The sequence below is a fragment of the Pelodiscus sinensis genome, chromosome 6 (genome assembly GCF_052426305.1).
Source record: "Pelodiscus sinensis isolate ZL-2025 chromosome 6, ASM5242630v1, whole genome shotgun sequence".
Lineage (NCBI taxonomy): Eukaryota > Metazoa > Chordata > Testudines > Trionychidae > Pelodiscus > Pelodiscus sinensis.
Window position 1 is genome coordinate 19,675,494 of NC_143057.1, and position 23,177 is coordinate 19,698,670.

The 23,177-nt window shown below is 44.3% G+C and overlaps 1 protein-coding gene across 1 annotated transcript in view; it reads right to left on the bottom strand.

Annotated features, from left to right (window-relative positions):
* Positions 1-23,177, bottom strand: part of FOCAD (focadhesin) — a 231,132-nt gene that overhangs the window by 124,167 nt on the left and 83,788 nt on the right. The window contains exons 13-16 of the mRNA XM_075931485.2: positions 20,062-20,166; positions 19,507-19,608; positions 12,360-12,490; positions 6,974-7,100 (exon numbers count right to left, since the gene is read on the bottom strand). Of these exons, the coding sequence (XP_075787600.2) occupies positions 6,974-7,100; positions 12,360-12,490; positions 19,507-19,608; positions 20,062-20,166 (465 nt within the window). The remainder of the gene's footprint in view (positions 1-6,973; positions 7,101-12,359; positions 12,491-19,506; positions 19,609-20,061; positions 20,167-23,177) is intronic.

The following is a 23,177-nucleotide window of genomic DNA, read 5'->3' on the forward strand; positions in this document are numbered from 1 at the left end:
ACTTTGGGTCAGCCATAATAATAAAGATTCTTGAGTGAAATTTCTGATTTAACAGCTCTTTTTAATCGTTGTGACTCGGAAAGGGGTTTTTTTTAGTATTCTTTCTTCCATAATATTTAATATATTAATATGACATTTGTTAGCAACTGGTGGGTACCTTGCTGGCACACATCTGAATAAGTGTACATGACATCAATATTGGTGCACAAGACAAAATTCACTCTGTTCATGAATGGAAAACTCTTAGCGGGAACACTGGTAAGAACTAATCAAACACAAACACAACAGAACTTACATTTTATTCAACTAAATCTTAAATGTTACATAAATCTTTCACATTTGCAATTGCAGCTGTCTCCTGAGTTTCTGGCTGATGGCTGTCCTTAATATTTTTTTTTAATTTTCAAATGTTATTATCTCCAACAGAAGTCCTCAGAACACTAAACGTACAGTGTCCTTAAAATTTCTACAACTAGCTCTCGTACAATGTTACATTCTTACAACTAGGCCCCGCATCATCATCTTCCACTGATAACACTTGACACTTTTTCCTTTTTCACCCAGAAAATGAATTTCTTCAAAATATTCCCAGATAGTGTCTTTCTTATGCCCAGAAGCCACAACTATTTTTCTCTGGAAAAAGTGTGGGAGAATATGGGAAGCTGAGTGCATGCTGAATAATACCTTCTCTTTCTTTTTTCAATCCACTCCACTGTTCGGTTCTATGCTGCCTCCATCCTTTCCTATATATTGTTTCTTTGTCTTTGAGACAATGTCTTCATTTACTCCTCTGCCATGCCTGGCCCAGATCCATCAACACATAAGCACAGAACAAAAACAATTCTATCCATCTTGTGTCTTTCTTTGCACGTTACTTTAGTTTGCTGAGCAACAGAAATGGAAAGCCCAGAACTTTCAAGAAGCAAGAGCTAGTAGTTAGGCTGACCAGACAAGACCCATTAATTCATTTTTATGAAACTGTAAGCGTAACATGTTTGTGATGAGATTCAATTGTAACTCTTATTGTTAAATGAGAAATTTAATATTTTATTGATGATTTTAAAAATATCAAAAAATCCAATTTAAATTTTAGAAAATTAGTAGTTTTTTTTTTTTTAAAGCAATGATTTTTATCCACCCTGGTAGCAACCATTCTAAGCAATTAAGAAATGGCATCCGTACACTCCTGACTAAAGGAACAGAGCCTATCTAAAACATCAGTAATGCAAGTCTCATGTGGTTGGGAACATAAGGCTAAGAAGAAAAACTGAGTGGTTGTGATGAATCAAAAGGATTGGATAAAGGACATAAGGGAAATGTTAACCCAAGGGGAAATATTCAAACCACAAGATTACTTTCTCTATGCATTCAGTATAAAAAAGTTTAACCTTAGTTTTAATAGAGAAGTTATTAATTCACATTGTTTTAAAATTGTCCAACATTACCATTTGCACTAGCCATCAAATACACTGGTCAGTGTAATTTGTCATCTACATAATTTTTATTTCACTATACTGCTCCAGTTTGCCAGTTCCCTTTTTTGGTCAAAGACAGACGATAAATGTGGGATCATGGAACAAATAGCAAGAAAACCATTTCCAGATGAGTTTTGCTTTTTTAGAACTATGCTTAGCATTTTCATTCTTGAATCTTTCTTGGCCTGCATACAACCCTTTACACATGAAATCAATTAGAAACCAGCGTGGTCTCACAGAAAGCATATTGGCTTCTGTTGAAATCACGCTGGCAAAGAAAACACAAAAGATTTGCCCATTATTAATATATTTGGCCTGGTAAGTACTACATTGTATATTTTACAATTCTGACACACAAGTCAATACATGCAACAGTTTCAGTTAAAGGTCTCTGTTACACAAAAGTAGGGAAAAAAAAGGTTTAGTCATCTTCATAAATCACCCACATGCAAACCTAATGCACTAGAACTACATAAAAAAAAATCTGCATACATAGTACAGCAAACAGCTGTTAGTTTCATCTCAACTTAAGAGAGCAATTACTTACCTTTTGTAACTGTTATTTTTCAAAATGTGTTGCTCATTGCCATTCTAATGTGTGTGTATGTACGCCCTATGCACAATTGTCAGAAGACTTTTCCCTTGCAGTACTCATCAGGTCAGTTGTGGTGCCCCGTGTTATGCCGCGTGGTGGTGCGTATATATCCCTGCTGACCTGAATCCCACATCAGCTCCTTGCTGGAACAATCCTACAAAACGGACGTCTAGAATGGACGTGAGCAACACATATTGAAGAACAACAGTTGGAAGGGTTACTAATCTTTTGTTTCATTGAGTGATTGCTCATACACTCATAAGCCAGTTTCCCTCAGCACTGTCTCTGTGGTGCGGAGGTGGGGGGGGGGGGGAGAGCAGGAGAGGCAGAGATGCTGCAGTGCTGCGACTCTGCCTTTTCAATACAGTAAGAGTCTGCTTCAGTCCCAGCTCGTACTGGTTTCCAGGCCTTCCCTCACTGTGGCTCTGATATTTAAATATAGTTAGAGCCAGGCTGCCTGCAGGTCCACCAGCTCCTACTTAAACTCCTATTTAAACTGCAAAGCCACAGCGACCCCTTATCGACTAATCATGTGCTCAATACCAATTGTATCGAGTACACAAATAGTCATTTAGTCGCTATTTAACACACTTAGAAAGAGGCAGTCCAGAAGCAGGGGAACCGTGACCTGCTCGGGAGGGGGGGAGCATTCCCTCATCGACGCACCATGGGGAAAAACCTCTTCTATTTGGCAAGATAAGAAGCCCTAACAGAAGGCTTATGGCTGCCCATTAAGACTTCCCTGACTGACTCAAAGCACTGGAGTTCAAGGTGGTTCAGCCAAGGAGTTTCCATGCCAGAAGGTGGAGCAACTCCAGGTTCGGAGCCTGCTGAACTCCTGTGTCAACAGGTCGGGAACCAAAGGGAGCATCCTGGGCTTGGCCACAACAGTGACAGCAGTGTGGTGAACCAGTTTTCCATGGCCACAAAGGCGCTATTAGTATCACCACCACTTTGTCCTGCCGAATCTTGAGAAGGATCCTGGGTATCAACAACACAAGGGGAAAGGGGCACACAGAGACTGTTCCTTCCATGACGGGTGGAAAGCATCTGACAGGGATTCCTGGCTGTGGCCCTGAAAAGGGCAGAACAGTAGGCACTTCTTGTTTAGGCAGCTTGTGAACAGGTCCACCCAGGGATGACCCCTCTCACGGAAGACGAGAGAGCTACATTTGCCCTGAGGACCACTTGTGGGATTGAAAAGACAAACTGAGGCGATCCACAAGGTTGTTTTGCATACCCAGCAGGTACAAGATCAATCTCGTGAGCAATGCAAATGTCTCCCAGGGCAATGGCCTCCAGGTTCAGCGGAGAAGAGCGAGCACTACCCTGTTGATCGATATAAACAAAACATTGCTGTGATGTTGTCTATCATCACCAGGACACACTTGAACTGAACACCTGGCAAGTGAGACTGCCTGCCCTGAGTTCCCTGATACTGATATTCAATGTCAGTTTCTTGCAAGACGACACAACTTGTATTTACAAATTATTACCACTCATCCCGTGTTTGAGGCATCAGGGTGATCTCTGGCTGCAAGCCAGCAAAAGGGAACCCTGCACATACCATCTGCAGCTGCATCCACCAGTCAAGGGACTGCGGAGTCACCAATAACAAGGTGACTACACAACTGAGGGGTCCCTGGTCGGCTTGAACTCCGACACGAGCAACGCTTGGAGCACGTGGAAGCGCAGGCAGGCATGTCACAGGACGTAAGTGCAGGAGGCCACGTGTCCAAGAAACTGCATGCAATTGCACACCGTCATGGTGAGGCATTGCTGTAGCACAGAGATGAGGTCTGCCATAGCCTGGAACATAAATTTAGGCAGGGAAGCTGTTGCCCGGGTAGTCGAGAAGGGCTCCAATGAACCTGAGTCTTTGAATGGGAACGAGCATGATTTCAGCATGTTGAAGATCAGATTCAAGTTATGAACAGTTCCACGTCCCTGAGCACTTGCTCCCATAACCTGCCCTTGATGAGCCAGTAGTCCAACCAAGGAAAGCCGTGCACCCAGTCCCTGTGCTTGAAAACAGCCACCACCGCCACCATCATGTACTTTGTAAATACCTGAGGCAACATGGTCAGGCCAAAGGGCAGCATCCAGACTGGTAACACCAATCCATTGCCACAAAATGGAGGAAACAGTGGTGGGCAGGGATAATTGAAATATGGAAGCATGTGTCCTTAAGATCAAAGGCAATGTACTAGTCCCCTGAATCCAGCGAGGGGATGAGAGAGACCAGGGACACCATGCAACACTTGAGCTTACGTAAAAACGCATTTAGGTTTCTGAGATCTAGTATACAGCGCAGACCACCCTTGGCCTTCAAGATAAGAAGTGCACGGAGTAAAACACCCTGCTCTGAATTCCTGAAGGAGCTCCCATAGCAAGGAGTCATCTCATGTTCTAGATCAAGGGTTGCTCCTGAGATGGGTCCCTGAAAAGGGACAGGTAAGACGGGGCAGGAGACAGGGAAGGTACAGAACTGGATAGACTATCCCTCACCCACTAGGCTCAGGACCCGCGGGCTCAGATAATCTGGGCCCAGGCATAGTAGAAGAGGGATAGATGGTTCCCAAATGGAGGAGACTGATCTGGGATAGACTCTCCTCAACCTAAAGATGCTACCAAGATAGCTCGAGAGAGCAGTTCCTGACCCTGGCCTTGCTGATAGACCCATGGGGCCCATAGGAGGCCAGGCCTGCATTGGCACCATCAGTGCCTCGATGTTGGTACAGAGAGCAGTCCCAGGAACGGAAGCAGTACCATGCACTCCTGGACATGAGGGACTCTCCTCCAACTCCCAACTATAATCCAACACCAGCTATGGATGGGCTGACCTCAACGGTGCTGGAGATGAGTATCAAGGTGAGCAAACATGGACACTCATGGCTGCAAGCTTCCCATGGTGCTGAGGTGCCAAAGATAACGCCAGTGCTGGGACAGGCAGTGGAGCCATAGCTGGTGCCAGTGGTGGAAACGCCATCAGCATCCTGTCTCCAGGACTGGTAGCACCACTGGTGCCAGGCCCAGTGCCTGGTAGGGCCCGTACACTTACCTACTGGTGGCAGAAACAGGGTGCGGAAGGCAGTACTGTTGACATCACTGAGACCAGAGCTGCCGGTGTCATTAAAGGAATGTGCTGCACCTCTAGTGGTGCTGTCGCCATCAGTTCAGTGAGGTCTTGCACAACTTCAAACATGTCCAGTATGGAGAGAAGGTCAAAGCCCGCCTCTATTACCATCAACACTGGGAAGTCCACCATCACCAGACCCGACGGACCTCTCCAAGTCCCTCTCAGTTCTAGTATTCTATGATTCCCCAATCCATGACACTCGTGTGAAGTTCATGAAACTAAGACTCTGGCTACACTGAAGATCTTGCATCAGTGCCTCTGCACTGCTCCAAGTTCTCTAGTGAAGCCACTCTAAGCCAATGGGAAAGAGGTCTCCCGTCAACTTAATTAATCAACAGCAACAAGTAGCAGAAGCTCTATCAGCAGAAGTAACTCTCCCAACAACATAGCACTCTCCAAACCAGTGCTTAGGTCAGTGTAACTTACGTCATTCACACCCCTGAGCGACGTAAGTTCTGCCAGCCTAAGTGGTAGTGTAGACTAACTTAAGTGTCAGGACCAAGGCACAATAAGAACAGCAGAGAGGAAGATTTCAGTGTGCCACACAATGTTTCCTTCCACAAAAATAATGCATTCGCTTTCAAGTACCCGGCAGTATCATGGCCCCACCGTCTCCCAGCTGTGGCAAACCATCAAGAGTGCTTTCTGGTTCCCATAGCTGCCCTTTGGGGCAGCCTGTATGGGTCAAGGGGAGCACTTCTCATAGAGAGAGTCACAGGTCTGTTTTGAGACTCTGTATCCTGCATGGCCCAGCACTATTCATAACTCCTGCCTCAAAATCATAAGAGAAAAACGATTTAAGAATTTCAGTAAGAGGCAAGCTCGTTTGAATAGTAATTGAGTATAATGTTGAACATGTGTTCGTTGGGTCACTAACAGAAAACTCAGTACTGTAAGAGTTTTCTTGAATCAGATGTTGGTTCTTAGCAGCAGTCTGGAGTCTGTTCTATCAAGGTGTTTATTAATTAAAATGAAGGCTGCTGACAGTATTATTTAACATGTACCTATTACAGTAGAGCCTAGAGTTTTCACCCAGATCAGAGTTCCATCCTAGGCTTTATATAAAAACACAAGAACTGACAGTCTTGGCCCAAAAGAGCATACAGTTGTAACAAATGAACAACATAAGTAAATGAGACAACCGGACCTCAAAGGAGGGCACAGTGTAACAAAAATAATAAGTTGTGTGCCCTACTTAGCCAATCAGGACAATGCACAAAGCAACAATGCGAAAGGGTGCACTGACCCTTGACTGGATCTATAAGGGTTAACCAAGGTTACCTGGCCAAGAGATCCCCACCCCCACAGCCTTGGAGCAGCTCAGGAGGAGGTGCTGCCAGAGCTTTGGAGTTAAAGCTGTGAACAAACTAAGCCACAAAGGTCTGGCCATGAGGAACGGATGGAGACGCTTCCAGTCCAGAGCAAAGTCACAAAGAAGAAAGACTCCTTCAGTGAGTTCAGTAGGAAATAGCCCAAGGTGGGGAGTTAGCTCCCTGAGAGCTCAGCATGTTTCGAGCTAGTAGTGGGCTGTGAAGTGATTTAAAACTCCTGGCCTCATCTTGGAGCGATATCATAGCAAATGATCACAGAAACACTCAGATTTAAATTTTCCAGTGAATAGTTAATAAATTGAAAAAGACAGAAGCTTAATTTAGAAGGAACATGATACATTTGTATAGCAATGCCTACTAGAAAGAGGAAATGGAACAAGCAATGCAAACAGTATTAAAAAAACAAAAAAAGGACAGTCCAAATTAACCATACCTCAGCTTGACAAAGTGCATGAAGACCTTGTAACACTAAAGCAGCTGGTGTGGCTTGATCAGTTTTTGTGCATTCATTCAATATCTGGGAAATTGCAGCCAACATATCAGCTCCATGTTGATATGGCCTAGTGGAAAACAACATTGCATGAAAGCAGAGTACTTCAAAAATTTCAGTTCCACTCATGTATTCGTTCTTGCCCTACACGCCAGCAGGCGTAATAGGCATTAACTAAGTAAGTCATGATTTGGAAGAATGTATTCTTCTCCACATGACCATTTAATTTTTAAACTTGTATTTCTTTAAGTAATTTGGATTAATGCATCATCTGGCCAGGTGATTTAAGTACAGCACATTTAGACTAACTTTCTTCAGAGGAGTAGTCAAGTTAGTCTATAACTGGGAAAACTTGAACAACAAATAAAGTCTTGCAGCACTTTAAAGACTAACAAAACATGTAGGTGGTATCTTGAGCTTTTGTGACATAACTCACTTCAATGAAGTTATTAAAAGTCCAGTTTCTAAATTAATAGCGGATGGGGGAAGACAGATGGGAAAAGAAATAGTCAGAGTGGCCATGTTACATGAAACTGATAGAGAAGATGCTTCATGTAGCATGGACATTCTAATGGCACATCTGAACTACATTCCTCTTTCAAAGAGGAATGTAAATGAGGTAAATTGAAAGTGCAAATGAAGCACGGATTTAAATATCCCACGCTTCATTTGCATATTCACATCCGAGCGTTTTTCCAAAAAAAGGTTTTTCAAAAGTGAAAGCGCAGGCTACACAGGGTTCTTTAAAAAAAAAAAAAAAAAAAAAAAAAAAAACCTTTTTAGAAAGAATCTGTACTCCTCATTTTTTCAGGAGTATGGGTCTTTCGAAAAAGGGCTTTTTCCCCCCAAAAGAACCCCGTCTAGACTGCATTTTCACTTTCAAAAAACCCTTTTTCGAAAAAATGCTCGGACACGAATATGCAAATGAAGCATGGTATATTTAAATCTGTGCTTCATTTGCACTTTCAATTTGCCTCATTTACATTCCTCTTTCGAAAGAGGAATGTAATCTAGACATAGCCTAACTGACTTTTTTTAAACCTATTTTTCCCCCCTTCTTTTTCCTTCTTTCTTCCCCCACCCATCCCCTATTTATTTAGAAACTGGACCTTTTAATAACTCCATTCATCTGAAGCTCATGATGCCATCTACATGTTTTGTTAGTCTTTAAGATGCTGCAAGACTATTCATTGTTTAAGTTTTTAAAGTTTCTTTCTATGCCTCAATCACAGGTAGGCAACAATTTTTTGCCAGGGGCCACTTCAGAAATTTTTGAAGTAGCTCCAGGAAGTACTGGAAGGGGTGGGGCTTGAAGCAGAAGGGGCGTGGCCAGGATATTTCCCTGCTTTCCCATCCACAGACCATTACTGTCTGGGGATGGGGGAGTGTGTGAAGTCTTTGCCCTCCCAGGTTCTCCCCAGGCATACGTGCCCCTGGCAGTGGGAGGAGACTTAATGCGCTCCCCCTTCTGCCCCCAGGCCAATCAAGGCTTAGGGGTGGGGAAGCATGCGAAGCCTCCTCCTGCCCTGCCAAGAGCGCACGGCACTTCTAAGCTCCGTGCGCTCCTTGCAGGGTGGGGGCAGGGTGGAGGAAACTTTGTGTGCTTCCCTCCTCCCCAAGGCCCTGATTGGCCTGGAAGCCAGGGAGCGACAGGGCCTCCCATGCCTAATCAAACAGCTTGGTGGGCCAGATCCCACCTGGTGAAGCCCTTTTGCCCATCCCAGCTCTAAATCATTTCCACTGTGGTTTACAAATCCCATTTAAACTTAATTATAGTGCTCATTTGGCAGAAAATGTTAGTTACATTGAGACTGCTTTTTATAACCCAGGTTTCACCTGCTTGTAACTTCAAAAATATTCTCTTGGCTGAAATTTATCATGATCAAAACAGATGACACATTTTCTCGTCTACAAAGAGTAAGGGTTTGTTTTGTTTTTCCTGGGCACTCATAACTCAGACAATACTGAATGTCACAAGAAGCAGGCATCATCCTAGGGTTGTGGTGGCAAGAGCAGCAGGGAAAGGAGCAGAACTGCTGGCTGTCCTACCACCCCCAGCCCACCTCATCCCAAGTAACATGCGACAGGGATAGGAGGAGCATGGGAGTCCTGACCTGGTGGCAGGGGAGAGTCATGCGGTCCCCCCCTTAACAGTTGTGTCCCCCTTCCTCCACTGATAAGAAATTTTGCTTATTTGCCACATTGGAAAAGACCACGAAGCTTAGAAGCAACTGAAACTAGTTTTGCAGGAAGAAGTTAAAAACCACTTTAGACTAGAGACAAATATTTACAGGACTATGGAATAATGTAAATATATAATACTATGCTCATGGATTTTAAGGACAGAAGAAACTATTAGATCATCCACTCTGATCTCCAGCATAACACAGGCCAAAGAAATTCACCCATGGAATGTCTCTGCTGCAGCTGGGAGGCGTGATTCCCACTTCAGGTAGACAGACTTGCAATAGCTCTTCCTGAGCTGGCACAATAAAAATAGCACCATGGAAGATGCAGCACTGATGGTGCATGGGCTAGCCACCTGAATCCAAGCCCACGCAACCCCCTGAGTTTGTGCTCAGGTAGACATATGCCCAGTTACCTCTGTACTGAACCCAATAACTTGTGCTTGACTAAAGCAAATTTTACACAAACACACTGGGTCTTCGACTGAAGATATCCAGAGACAAGGAAACCACCACCTCATCTGGGAGCCTTGTTTTTAATCTGAATTTGTCTGGCTTTAGTTTCCAGCCGTTAGTTCTATTATGTCTTTCTCTGTCACTTTAAACGTACGTTCTGAATGTCACACAGTTGAAGAACCAAGGAGAGTGGCTCTACCCTGAAATGTGACTTTAAAAAATAGCCCTGTGCAGGTCCTATGTCTGAAAATGTCTCTCCATCTAATGTTATCAGTTTATAAGTTAAAAATTGTCAGACCTGTCAAAAAACCGTGGAACCTGACAGAAAAAATTGAATCCTTCTGGTTTATGATAAAACAACTTGCTAAAGATTCTCCAATCACAACTTAGTTCATTATTTTATTGACAACTAGCCAATTAGCCCGTCATAAGATGGGATTTTCAGGTCTCTCCTCCATGTCAGTCTTTTCTCCTGAGCCTCCAGTCTCTCACTCTGTGTCTTTTTCTCTCTCTCTCCTCCTCCTACTGCCTCCCCCTCTCTCTCTCAGCTCTCCTCCGCCTTCTGCCTATCTCTCAGTCTCTCTCTCTCTTCTCCCCCTCCTGCCTCTCACTCTCTCCCGGCTCTCCTCTGTCTCTGTCGGGGATGAACACTCATCTAGGCCCCGCCCCCTGGCCGTGTATGTCACCGCCCTGTCCCCCTTCACCTCCCGCCATGGCGCTCAGGTGACTTCTGCGCCGCTCAGCCAGGCTGAGGCATCAGAGCAAGCGGCCGTTTGGGCTTCCCCGCGGTGGCCTGGCTGGGCAGCACAGAAGTCAGCAGAGCGCCATGGCAGCAGGCAAAGGGGAAGGGGAATGTGAAAGGGGGCGGGGCAGTGACATACACGGGAAGGCCCTGCCCCCTGGCCGTGTACATCACTGCCCCGCCCTCTTTCCCTCCCGCCATGGAGCTCGGCTAACTTCTGCGCCGTTCAGCCGGGCCACCATGGGGGAACAAGCAGCACAAGAGGCCATTTGGGCCCCACGCTCCCCATGCTGCATGGTGACCGCGGCGCCCAAACGGATGCTTGCGCTGTTTGCTCCCTCGCGGCGGCCCAGCTGAGCAGCGCAGAAGTCAGCCGAGTGCCAAGGTGGGAGGCGAAGAACGTGACTCAGGCAACAGCGCCACTCAGAGGGAACAGCCAAGGAGGCAACACTGCCGCCCAGAGGGAACAGCCAGCATTTTGGACAACAGCGCCACCCAGAGGGAACCGCCTGCATTTCAGCAACAGCGCCGCCCAGAGGGAACAGCCAGCATTTCGGCGTTACGGACTCAGACACTGGACTAACAGAATATATTATGTGATGCCTAAGCCAAAATAGAATCCATCTCACTTTCCAAAACTGTGTTGGCTCTTCAGTGCAACTAAAAATCAAAAGTAATTAAAATCTTATTGCAGTCAGTGAAGTAAGCGGCTATGTGTCTAAATTTACATACCAAGTAGGAATGATTAAGAAGGAGCCTTTTAATACAATTATTCTTCCATGTATAACTCCCATTTACAGCGCTGGTTATGCAGACATAAAAGAATACAATGCAATCAGAATCTTACATTGATACAATGTTAGATTATAATTTTGTCCACTTAATCAGGAAACGCAGAAGTGACGGTCCTCAGAATAAGCTCAGCAAGTCAGACTGATATATGTGTGCATAGAATGGAGGGTGGGGTCAAACCTGAGATAGAGCCCAGCCTTAGTATAACATTATAGACCAGAGGGCTCAAACTCCTGGCCCATGGGCCAGTCCCAGCTGGAGCAATTGCACAATTTTGTCCCAGGATTCTTGCAGGCGGAGGCAGGAGAAGGGAGGAGGCTGCCAGTTACCAGCCACCAAGCCCTGCTCTTTCCCACCTTCATCCAGCCCTCTTCCTCCCTAGCCCCTCCCTCCTGAGTACACAGCTTTGGGGATCACTGGAGGGCCTGATGCTTCCCACATGATTCCTACTTATGTGGAGAGTGTGGGGGACACAACTGCTGCCACCATGTGGTGCCAGACCATTCCCAGTGATCCCCAAAGCCACATGCTCAGAGGACAGGGTGCCATGGGGAGAGAGATTGGGGCAAAAGCGAAAAAAGATGGGACTGGGGGATGCCTAGAGTCCTGGGCCAGACTGCGCAATCACTCCAACTGGGACTGGCCTGCGGGCCAGGAGTTTGAGAACTCTGAATAGACCTAGGCTGAGGCCTGAGAGGGCAGCTGGGGTATCAGCTAGCTGCATGGCTTGATAATTTCCATATCTGATATGACCTTCAAACACTGGTTCTGTATCAGTGTATTAACAAAACACAGTTGAACCTAGCTATATGATTCTGGCTCTTCCATTGTGGACTCCAAGTACATTTTGCACAAATGGGATGCCTCAAGTAAACTCTGTTACAGAAAGGCCTGAAAAAGCAAAATGTCTTTGTAAATTCTGATGCAGGGTGTTTTATTTATATCTGCTGCATGTAGTTTATTCTATTCTATACACACTGCATTTATGACTTTTACATTTATTATGTATTGCCTAAGAAAATGTGTATCTATTACAGTCATCAATACCACACACCACATAATTAAATAACAGACTTATCAGAAGTAACCAGTACAGCTTTCCTTTAAACACCTTGCACCTTCTTTAAGATGGATAATGAACTCGCATTCTTACCTCTGTTTGCATATATCTCTGATGGATGCAGCTTTAGCTATCACCTTTTCCCACTGTGTATCCTTCCCAGTGGACAAAGAGGGCATATCGGACATTGCCATGAACTTCTGCAGTTCTGGGTAAACCCGATCCTAGAAATAACATTTGATTTTTAAAATTTACAATTAAGTTTCTAAATGCAGGTAACATTTTATGCTGCCAAACCGTTTACACAGCTTGTAAAAGAACAATTACATTGCAAAGCACATTGCATTTTGGTTCACCAATGGAAAAGAATACTATGCTGTGCTTTAAGTCATTTCTTTGCACAGAATCTATACTTTTTCCTGCATAAACTAAAAGGAAACTACGAATATGGAACCAAATAGAAAAGATTTATTGATACTGATACTTTCAATGCATTATGCGAACTAGCATAAATATATCCTTCAGAAATTAATTATTTCATAATGTCATTCCAAGATTCAATGACATGTACAACAGTCTCCATGAAAGACCAACTGTACAAGTTGTTCAATACATCAGAATTAATAAATGCATCACTGACAGAATTTGCTTTCTCCTGCCAACAAATAGGCACTTGTATAATCAATCATCCAAAATGATGTACTTTACCTAGCAAGGGGACACATGTAAAATGATATCCACTGCAGTTTATCTTGTTAAGGCTGTGTGTCAAGCAGAGTCCACGCATCTATGACCAAAAGCACCCCAGTATCCATAGCCTATCCACCACTATAATAATCTTTGTACAAAATATGCACTGAGGTATTATTTGAAAACTAGTAACTTGCTCATCAATAATATCATAATAAAATATATGTGGCAATAGTATCTGTAAAGCTCTGAATTCCCTCTTATGAGGTAACCATACATTCACATGACACAGCCCTGACTACACAAAAGTGGTTACAAAGTTCTATCCTAAACAAAGGACTGTGTGTTCATCTCATTTTACATACAATTAGCAAAATGGGTTTTTGAGACAAGAGGTTAAATAGCAGGATATAAAGCACATCTGCATTTCAGCACACATGGGGGAGAACAAAGAGCATGAAGCAACCTTCTCCACCAGAATCCATAACCAGCTGAAAACCAGTTAAATTAAGACCACTGAACTGGAATTCATTTGTAAATCAACACTATCAACTTAGGACTGACTAAGGATCTCAACTGGTTAGCACATTACAACTTCCTCTCTCTGGATATTCACATCTCAACGCCAAATGCTGGCAATGACCCACTTCCACTCCTTCCTTATATATACTTTTGCTTCTGTAATTTCCACTCCGACTCACCTATGAAAACTTATGACCTAATAAATCTGTTAAGTCTCTAAGCTATCCCACACTTTGCACTCTGTGTCATGCTCTCAGTGCACACTGGGACCAAAACTTTGCAGCGGATGGTTTTGAGTTCATGTCGTCAGTGTCCCATAACGCTGTTCATCCACTACCTCCCCTCTTGATTGAGATCAACAGGAAAATGTCCTTTTGCACCGTTTTTGGCCCTGGGTTGCCTGCACAGACACCATAGCAACACGAACATGGATCCTGTTTTGCATCAAACCATTTGATGTTGACGTCTATCTTGATGAGTCTAATGGCACAGTGTTTTGAAAATGTAAGCAGAGCACTCCAGAAAGAGGAGGAGGAGGAGGAGCAGCAGCAATCTCCTCCATCTCAGGGTCCCACAGGCACACTGTACAGGCAAGTCTTGCATTGAGCGACATGGAACGTAGCTGGCATTCAATCCTACTGACGCAGTGGAATCCTGGTTCTGGTTCAGTGAGACAAGCACAGACTGGTGGGACCACATCATGCTGCAGGTCCGGAGCAATCAGCAGTGGCAGCAAAACTTCTGACTGCACAAGCACATTTGCTTGTAATTTGTGAATGGTTTTCCCTCATCTTGAAGCCCAAGAATGCCAGAATGAGAGCCGGACTAATCATGGAGAAGCACATGGCAATTGCCCTGTGGAAGCTTGCAATGCCCGACAGCTACTGATCAGTTGGGAATCAATTTGGAGTGGGAAAATCTAAAATGGGGCAAGGAGCACATAGGAGCCAAAGAAATCAATTAGGGATGTAAGCGAGTAGCCAACTAGTTGACTACCAATAATCCTAGGCTTACTGCATAGTTGAATGAACTACTCGTATTTCCCCTCTCCCCCATTGCTGCCTCTGTATCAGAGGCAGCAAGGGGGAGGGAGGACCAAGAGCCAGTGCTACAGGGAGCCAGCTTAAAAGTCAGTTCCCTACAGCACCAGCTCTGCGGTGCTGCCTGCTCCCCCTCTTCTCCACTGCTGCCCCTAGGGCTGCTGCTACACTTCACAAGTGAAAGTACCGAAGCCTGGGGTCAGCTACGGAGGCCCCAGCTGACCCCGGGCTCCGTGTGGCGCTGCCACTTTGCAATATCCCTGCACTTGTTGCCTCTGACAGAGGCAGTGGGGGGGAGAGGGGAGAGAAACAACTAGTCGACTATCTTGTCGACTATCCGATAAGCATTTGCTTATCGGACAGTCAACTAGTCTTTCACATCCCTAGCTCCTACTACCTTATAAATGCAGAACCCACATCTAAATGTAAATACCATAATGAATGGCTTTGCCACAATGGGGTACCCTAACTGTAGTGAGGCAATAGACAAAATGCACATCCCCATCTTGGAAGCCGACGACCCTGTAAAGGAGTGCATAAACTGCAAGGGGTACTTCTTGATGGTTCTGCAGTGGCTGGTGTATTACAAGGGACATTTCAGCAACATCAATGTGGGATCATCAGGCAAAGTGCATGACATGCACATCTTTCGGAACTCCTGCCTTTTCAGCAAGAAAAGTTACCAGGCGACACAGTACAGAAGATTTAGTGTGTTAAACCTAACCAATATCTGTTACATGCAGTGCAGGTCTCTGTAAAGACAATGGAAATGTTTTCTCAGCAAAGCCAAAGTTTTGCTTTCAAGTAGCCACTGCACAGCAGGTACTCAGAGTTCTCAAGAGAGCATCTGGACTTATGTGGTTCGGAAGCTGGCAGGCAGGCATGGTAAAGGAGCCTGCCAGGGCATGATTCTGCAGCTGGGGGTGGGGACAGGATCTGGTCATGCCGACAGGGCTGGACGTCTTCCCTCAGCATCCGACATACACAACTTCCTGGGAGAGTGCTACTTCCCCATCCTGCAGGAGCCTGTGTGAGGGAGGGCAGGAGACGGTGCCAGAGGCTGAAACCATGCTAACAGCAAAGGCAGCAACAAATAGCTTGTTCTCCATCATCTAGGTTGCCATGTGAGACATCAGTCTTCTTCAAATCATACAGTGTGTTAAGGGAGCATATGCTGGCTGAATATAGGCATAAACCTGGGCTTTATGCTGCAATGCTTTGTTTTCAATGACACTACACCTCTTACTGCTGGGTTGATGTGGGAAGGTGTCCTACCTTGGAGAACAGAATAAGGCAGGCCTCCTCAGAAGCCTTGTGAGAAAGATCAAAGAGTTCCTATCTGAAAGCTTCCTGGAGATGTTCAGGGATGATTTTCACTTCATCTCCAGACATGTTTTTAACAAGCTTTCCTGAGCCCTCCCTGCTGTGTAGGCACAGAGCACGCTGTGCATCACACACATTTGCCTTAACCCACTTTTAGAAAGGAAAAAAAAAAATCGTGAACTCACCAGAAGTGCCCTCCTTTGGATCTGTGCTTGCCTGAGAGACATCTTGGGAGGAGGGAACTGACTCCAATATTATAGAAAGTTCTTGGTTCTCATCCATCATCAGCTGGCCATTCTCCTTGTCCTTCTGCTCCTCTGCTTCCACCACCATGCTGTCCTCCACACTGATGCCAGGAGTTGCTTGCCGGACTCCATAGTCAGGTTTGGGAAGCTGGTCGGGTTTCCCGTAGAATCACATACAGCTGATCGTAGAAATGGCATGTTTGCAGTGATGCACCAGATTGTCCGTTGGCCTCCTTTGTTTTTTGGTAGAACTGCCTCAGCTCCTTTATTTTAACTCTGCACTGCTGGGGGTCCTTGAAGTAACCTTTCTTCATCGTGGCCTTTGCGATCTTTGCATAGACATCAACATTTCTTTTGCTGATTTGGAGCTCAGAAAGAATGGATTTCTCTCTCTCCACCTTAATGAGGTCCAAAGACCTCCTGCACACTCCATGCTGACACCCCTGGGAACTGAAGTCATGGAAGTCACAGCCACATGTGCTGCTCACTCTCAGGTGTGCTCACAATGCTGGCCATAGGGGAAATGGAATGCAAAATTTCCTGGGGCTTTTCCTGTTTAACTTGTCGGCACTAGAAGCACAAACCCTGGCCAGAACAGTGCACTTTGGGATGCCTCCCAGAGACCAAGAAGCTCAACTTTTGCCAAAACTGTGTCTGCACTACCATAAATTCGACTAAGCAAGGTTGAAAATTGCATTAGTCCTCATAAAAGCAGAAGTACATGGCATTGACTTCAGCGGCTTTTAACGTTGGCAGAGTAGGCTTGGTATTATGGATACATTGTTTAAAAAAAAAAAATCAATCTTATGCAACTAAATTCGGACTAAACTCCTAGTGTTGACCAGACCTAAATATCTGCTAAAAGGGAGCTAAGTAACAACTGTAAACCAATTACAGTAAAACTCCAATGGTCCGGGCAGTCGGACCATTGGAGCTGCTCTGCCCCCAGCTTCCCTGATTCAGCCACTGCTAAAACTGACCAGCGCTGAATCCGGTAAGCAGGGGGCAGAACAGCTGGAGTGCTGCTGGGTAGGTCCAGTAGCGCTGCCCCTCAGGGCTACGAGACCAACCCGGCACACCCCAGCTGTCCCGGATTCAGCCGCTGCTGAAATTGACCAGCGGCTGACTCCAGGAAGCCCAAGACAGAGCTGCTCTGCCCCAGCTTCCTGGAATCAGCCGCTGGTCAGTTTCAGCAGCAACTGACTTGGGTACACCTGGGACAGAGCAGCTGGGGTGCTGCTGGGTGGGTCCCCACAGCGCCGAGGTTTGACGCTACCAGACCAACCCAGCAGCCTTCCAGCTGCTCTGCCCCGGGCGTCCTGATTCAGCCGCTGCTGAAACTGACCAGGGCTGACTCCAGGAAGCCCGGAGCAGAGCAGCTCTGCCTCTGGCTTTCTGGAGTCAGCCGCTGATCAGTTTCTGCAGCGGCTGACTTGGGGACACCTGGGGCAGAGAAGCTGGGGTGCTGCCGGGTTGATCCAGTAGCGCCGAGGAGCGGCGCTGCGGGACCAACCCGTCAGCACCCCAGCTGCTCTGCCCCAGGCGTCCCCAAGAGCAGCTGGGGTGCTGATGGGTTGGTCTCGCAGCGCCAAGGGTCGGCGCTACCGGACCAACCCGGCAGCACTCCAGCTGTTCTGCTGAAACTGACCAGCAGCGGCTGAATCAGGGACTCCTGAGGCAGAGCCGGACTATCAGAAGGGAGGGCTATGAGGGGGTCTGGGGTAGCATCCCCTCACCCCACCCCAGGCCCCTCATAGCCTCCCCTTCTGATAGTCCGGCATTTCTGATAGTCCGGCACCCCCTGGGTCCTAAAGGTGCCGGATTATCGGAAGTTTACTGTAACTACAAAATAGCAAGGTCCTGCTGAGTGCTCCTATTCACAGCACAGGGCAGTAGAGAAGGAACTATTCTACTGTGGGGGTGTTGGTTTTGCTTGAACAACATGAGGCAGGGAACATGCTCATGCAATCTAAATGGGTACTGCTACCAAAAGTTTCCAACTATGAACGCAGGGATGCAGAGATCTGAAGTGGAACACCCAGAGGCATAGCACTTGAAGAAAAACAATAGAATCCAACTGGTTAAATGCAATGCTATTGAGTCTAAAATGTGTCAAGTATGGTCTTTCATGGAAACTTGCAATGTTCTGAACATGACGGTCATAATGAGATAGATATAAGACAATGGTAATCAGTTTATGTAGTTGTGTAGATAAATAACTACATTCATAACTTGAGCTCTATCATTCAGCTCCTCCTCACAATAGTGAGGTTGTCAGCCAAGCAGAAAAGATTGCCTCCCCAAGCAGACAAGATTAGCTCCAAGCACCTAGAATTGTACAATCCAGGAAAATGCAAATGATAGAGCATTAAAATTAATGGAAAGACACTGAAACTGGAAAGAAAACAACATCCTGGGATAAATATGAAAGGAAGGAAGTGGGATAACTCATTAGAGTGAGACCAATAAGAGTGGAAAATAAGGGAGAAGGAATCTTTTTAAAGCAGGCTTGTATCATAGGCAGGGCTGGATTGGGGGGGGGGCTAGCCGGGTAGCTGCCTGAAGCGCCAACCTATGGGGGACGCCTGATTGAAGTGGTAAGGGGCGCCGCGCGCCCAGGGGCGGGGCCACGCATACACCGCACACCCGGGCACACAGCGCCCCTTACCACTTCAATCAGGCACCCCCCGTAGGTTGGTGCCCGGAGGCGGGGATGCACATGTGCCACGCGCCCAGGGCAGGGCCACGCATGCGCCATATGCCCGCTGCCTGGGGCGCAAGTATGGCTCGGTCCGGCACTGATCAGAGCTTTGGCATCTAGAAACTGTGGGCCAACACCTATGTAAGATGCAGTTTGTGAAGTGCTGGATTCCCTCTGTGACTGGGGGCTCACAGGGAAACTGCTCAAAGGCAATATGTAACTTATATTAGAAAGGGGAGAATATCTAATGTAGAAGTGTAAAACTTGAAGTCGCATCTTTATGTTGATTTTCTGAGTAACTTATATGTTTCTCCTGCTATTTTATCATGGAGTCTGTGATTTCTCTGTTAAATTAACAATTATTTATTTTTACCCCCAAGCAGATCTCTGTTGTGCAAACTGTAGAGTGTATTTCTCAAGTGTACAGGTAACTGAAGCAGGTTTCCCTCCTTGATGGTTGACAAAGCAGAGGGGTCTTGTGGTTAAGAACTAAGGGCTGATAAATTTGGGACGAGAAGGGCTGCTGAGGTCACCCTGCAAGGAGTAAACAGGCTGGCCGAGGCCACAGTGAATCTTTATGTTTACAGACTGGCTAATGGTGTCAAAGATCTCAGCCATAGCATCACAGCATTAATCACACAAACGTAAGGCAGACAGTGAAAGAACCCTTTATTAGTAAGGATGATCTCCAAAACATCAGACTGCATGATTTTTCTAACCTGTTTCTCCCATAAGGATGTCATCAGACGTAAAGTAACAGGTCTAAGCTTTGGAGTGCTCCCCAGCACCTGTATCACACGTAGAATCTGAGATATGCAGATCTGAAAGATTTTTCATCACATGCATTTGTTATTGTAGCAAAGAGTTAATAACAACAACATTTAATAGTAAAGGTCTCCCTGAACAAGACAACGCTTTCACTTGTGTCAAATATCTCAAAGCTCATTACAGAATAAAGAAGAAATAGGGATTCATTTTCTAATAAATGTTGGTGCATAATGATCCTAAGGAAATTTTCATCATGAGATATATTAATATAATACAGTTACAGCACACTGCACAATTCATCCCTTAAAATTAGTGGCATATTCCCATCATAAATATTAAGGACCCAGTTACACAGAAGCTCACAAATCACTTATAATTTTAAGCAAGTTATGGGTGTCCATGTCTACATTTACTCATTCAATTTAACTTGATAATTACTAAAACAATATTCACTTTATTAAAATAATCCTTTTATGGAATGAAATATGATTTGTAGTCATACTGACCTTGTGTACAGCCAGAGCAGGCAAAGTGTACAAAATATCCCGATACAAAGAAGGCTCCAATGACATTCCCAACTTAAACATTAGAACTGGGATTAGATTTGGGACCTAAAATAAATGGAAATCACTGAATACATATTAAAGCAGCCAATTGTTATGACATTGTTAATAATCTGTGTAAACAACTGTAATAAATTGACATTGACCCCAACACTTTCCATGCATTCAAATTAAGTTAATGGGCAAAAGGGAAAGGAATCAAAACGACTGGCTCGTCACAGGATTCTTTTAGTACTTTTTGTTGCCTTGTTGGAACCTGCAAGACATATATACCTTCTGCTGACTTCAGAGGGGGAAAATATCAATCCAACTCTTAGCAATAAATATTATGCTAAGAAATTGAGTAATATGGACAAAATAATAAAATAGTAAGAATCACAAGCAACCCTTACACAGCCATTTTCATCCATAGATCTTAAAAAGGCTTAAAGACTGATGAGGTAGTAAGTAGAAAATAAGCTTCATTTTACAGAGGGAAACTGAATTCCCCATCTGTAAAATGAGGTTAAATTTCATGCTCAAGGTCACATAGCTTGAAAGTGACAAGAACTGAAGCCATGTCTCAATTCCTCATCTCATGCTCCAACCACTTGACAACAATGCTTCTCAACTATAGCCTATCATTTCCAAAAGCAAAGCTTAGCTGAAATATATTATATGACCTATATTATACTACATAGCACAACATTTTACATAGGTCAGTCTTGAACACCTGCTGAGGTCTTAGTATTCTTCATATTCCCAATACATCTGTGTTCTGAATACTGAAAATACTGAGGTAACGGTAGCAATATATTTACATCAAAATTAGCAAGCTTAAAGGTCACCAGTTTATATTTCATTGTTTTCGTAACAGATTTACAGTCTTGTTGATCACAAGATTTAGAGACTTCCCATTGTTTTCTTACAATAAAATGGCCTAGATATCTTGAACACAAAGATCTAGAGTAACCCATAGAAATTTCCCCTCCATCTAGTTTAACGTTCATTTAGTTTAAAACTTTCATTCCAAACTTTCATTGAAGTTATGTCAAAAAAGTCCACGTACCACATCAATGAAGAAAGAACTGAAGTTTGATTCTATCATTCTACCAGAATTCTCATGGCCCTATATCACAGCTCTAAACATGAGAGTTCAGAACATAATTTACTGCATTTTTAAATGGATGATAATATTCATCTAAGTATTACCACTACAAAGTGACCGATAAAGAAAAGGAGTGTTACTTAACTCTTCTCACTTCCCCTTTCCTTCAGATTCTGGTTTCCATAAAATACTGTCTTACATTAAATAACAGGAGTTTGCCTTTCATGTAACAAACTATATCAAGGAATCCCATCATGCTCCTAGAATAGTAAGGCAAGTTATTACAAAATACTGAATTTCCTCTCTGAACTTGATTATTTCCAAGTCTTCTGAATTTTAAGCAATTATTTTAATTATACTTTCACTGGAGTACACAACATTCTTCATTTCAGTCTTAGTATTTGCTTCTTCAACAGTGGATCACTGTTTGAATTATTTTCTGTTACAGAAATTTAAGGTAACCTCAGAACTTTTCAGTGATGCCAAGTAGGGCAATTTTGTTGGCTGGAAACAGGAAGATAATTTCAAACCAATACTTATTAGCAATGAGTAAATTGGCCTAGAAAGACAACTCAAATGATTTATCTGAAATCTTTTAACAAAATGTTCCCTTTTGTTAAGAGTTTTCTCTCACGATTTTAACTGAAGTACTATAATTTCTCTCCTACATTTTAAGAGGACCCACCTCCAATGAAGAAAGCAAACCTAAGATAAGTTAAGACATAAAAATAGCTCTGCTGAGAGTGTAAGAAAGTATTTGTAATGCTAGAGGAGTGTGGCGTCTCAGGGCCACATCAGTGAGCCTTCGGGATTTTGGGAGGAGTTTTTTTGCTTCTCACTTGTGTGGTCCCCCACTGATTTTTCTGTGGGTCAGTGACCTCAACCCAACACTGCCAAAAATAAAAGAAACATTGAAACCTTTTGTGTAGGGCATAATATTTTACTTGATTTAAAATGAAGTTTGATAAACTAACATGAGAAAGTTAAAATGCTTAATCTGTTCCATAATTTAAATAAAACTGTTCTCTCTAGCTGCAGCTGGTTAAGAAAATAAGGTCATCATACCCAGCCTGCCCTTGCCTCCCTTCCCCCTGCCTTGCCCCAGCACACAGATCTGTGAATAAGTTAAATATCGGAATACCACCTCTGAACGGTTGCTGACCCCTGGAGTAGAATGTCACCCAAAGGGGCATTCGTAATGCAAGTTTCCTAGTGCGCTGTTCTCTTTCTGATTGCTGTGCCAATCTGATAATATTCTTTTCCCTTGTTCTATGCTTTCAATTGTCTGTAAAAATTAAAAGAAGAGCTCTTCATCTTTTATAGGAATTATGTTTTTAATAGAAATAATTGTAATGTAGAATAAGGTAGCAGAGAAGAGTGAAACAGAAAGAAAAAGGAACAAGCGAAGGGAGAAGGCTTAGGCAGATAGCAAGCTAGAACTGTGCTGATTTGGTGCAAACTAATACTTTAGCCCTCATTTTCACAATCTCACTTTTTGCATGCACGATTATTTCTGCTGTAAATGAGATCTTGCATAGACTAGATCTTGAAAATATGGTATTTCAGGGTAATTTTTAATCAAAATTTTAAAATATTGTGATGAGGCTCCTACTTCCACACAGCTGCTGTGTCATGATGCACTTCTAGGTTGCAGTAGGCTGAGCATTATCTCCATCTGGACAGAACAGCAACTCCCAGTCTAATTGCTCATCTTAGACTGAACTCTGTAGTGAGCGACTAACTCCTTTATTTCATAGTCTGATTTAGCCACTCTCATCACTGGCATATCATGGGGAAATGAAGGGAAATAAATCTTAGTCTCTTGTGGCCTCTCCCTATGTGTAGACACCCAGAGTGAATTTTTCTAACTCAGTCTCTCCTGCTCTAACTGGGGTTTAATTTTCTCAGACTTCTGGGGCCCTTTTGGGTGCTCCCTGGACAGGGCTCTACCCACCTCTCGCTCTGTACCTAC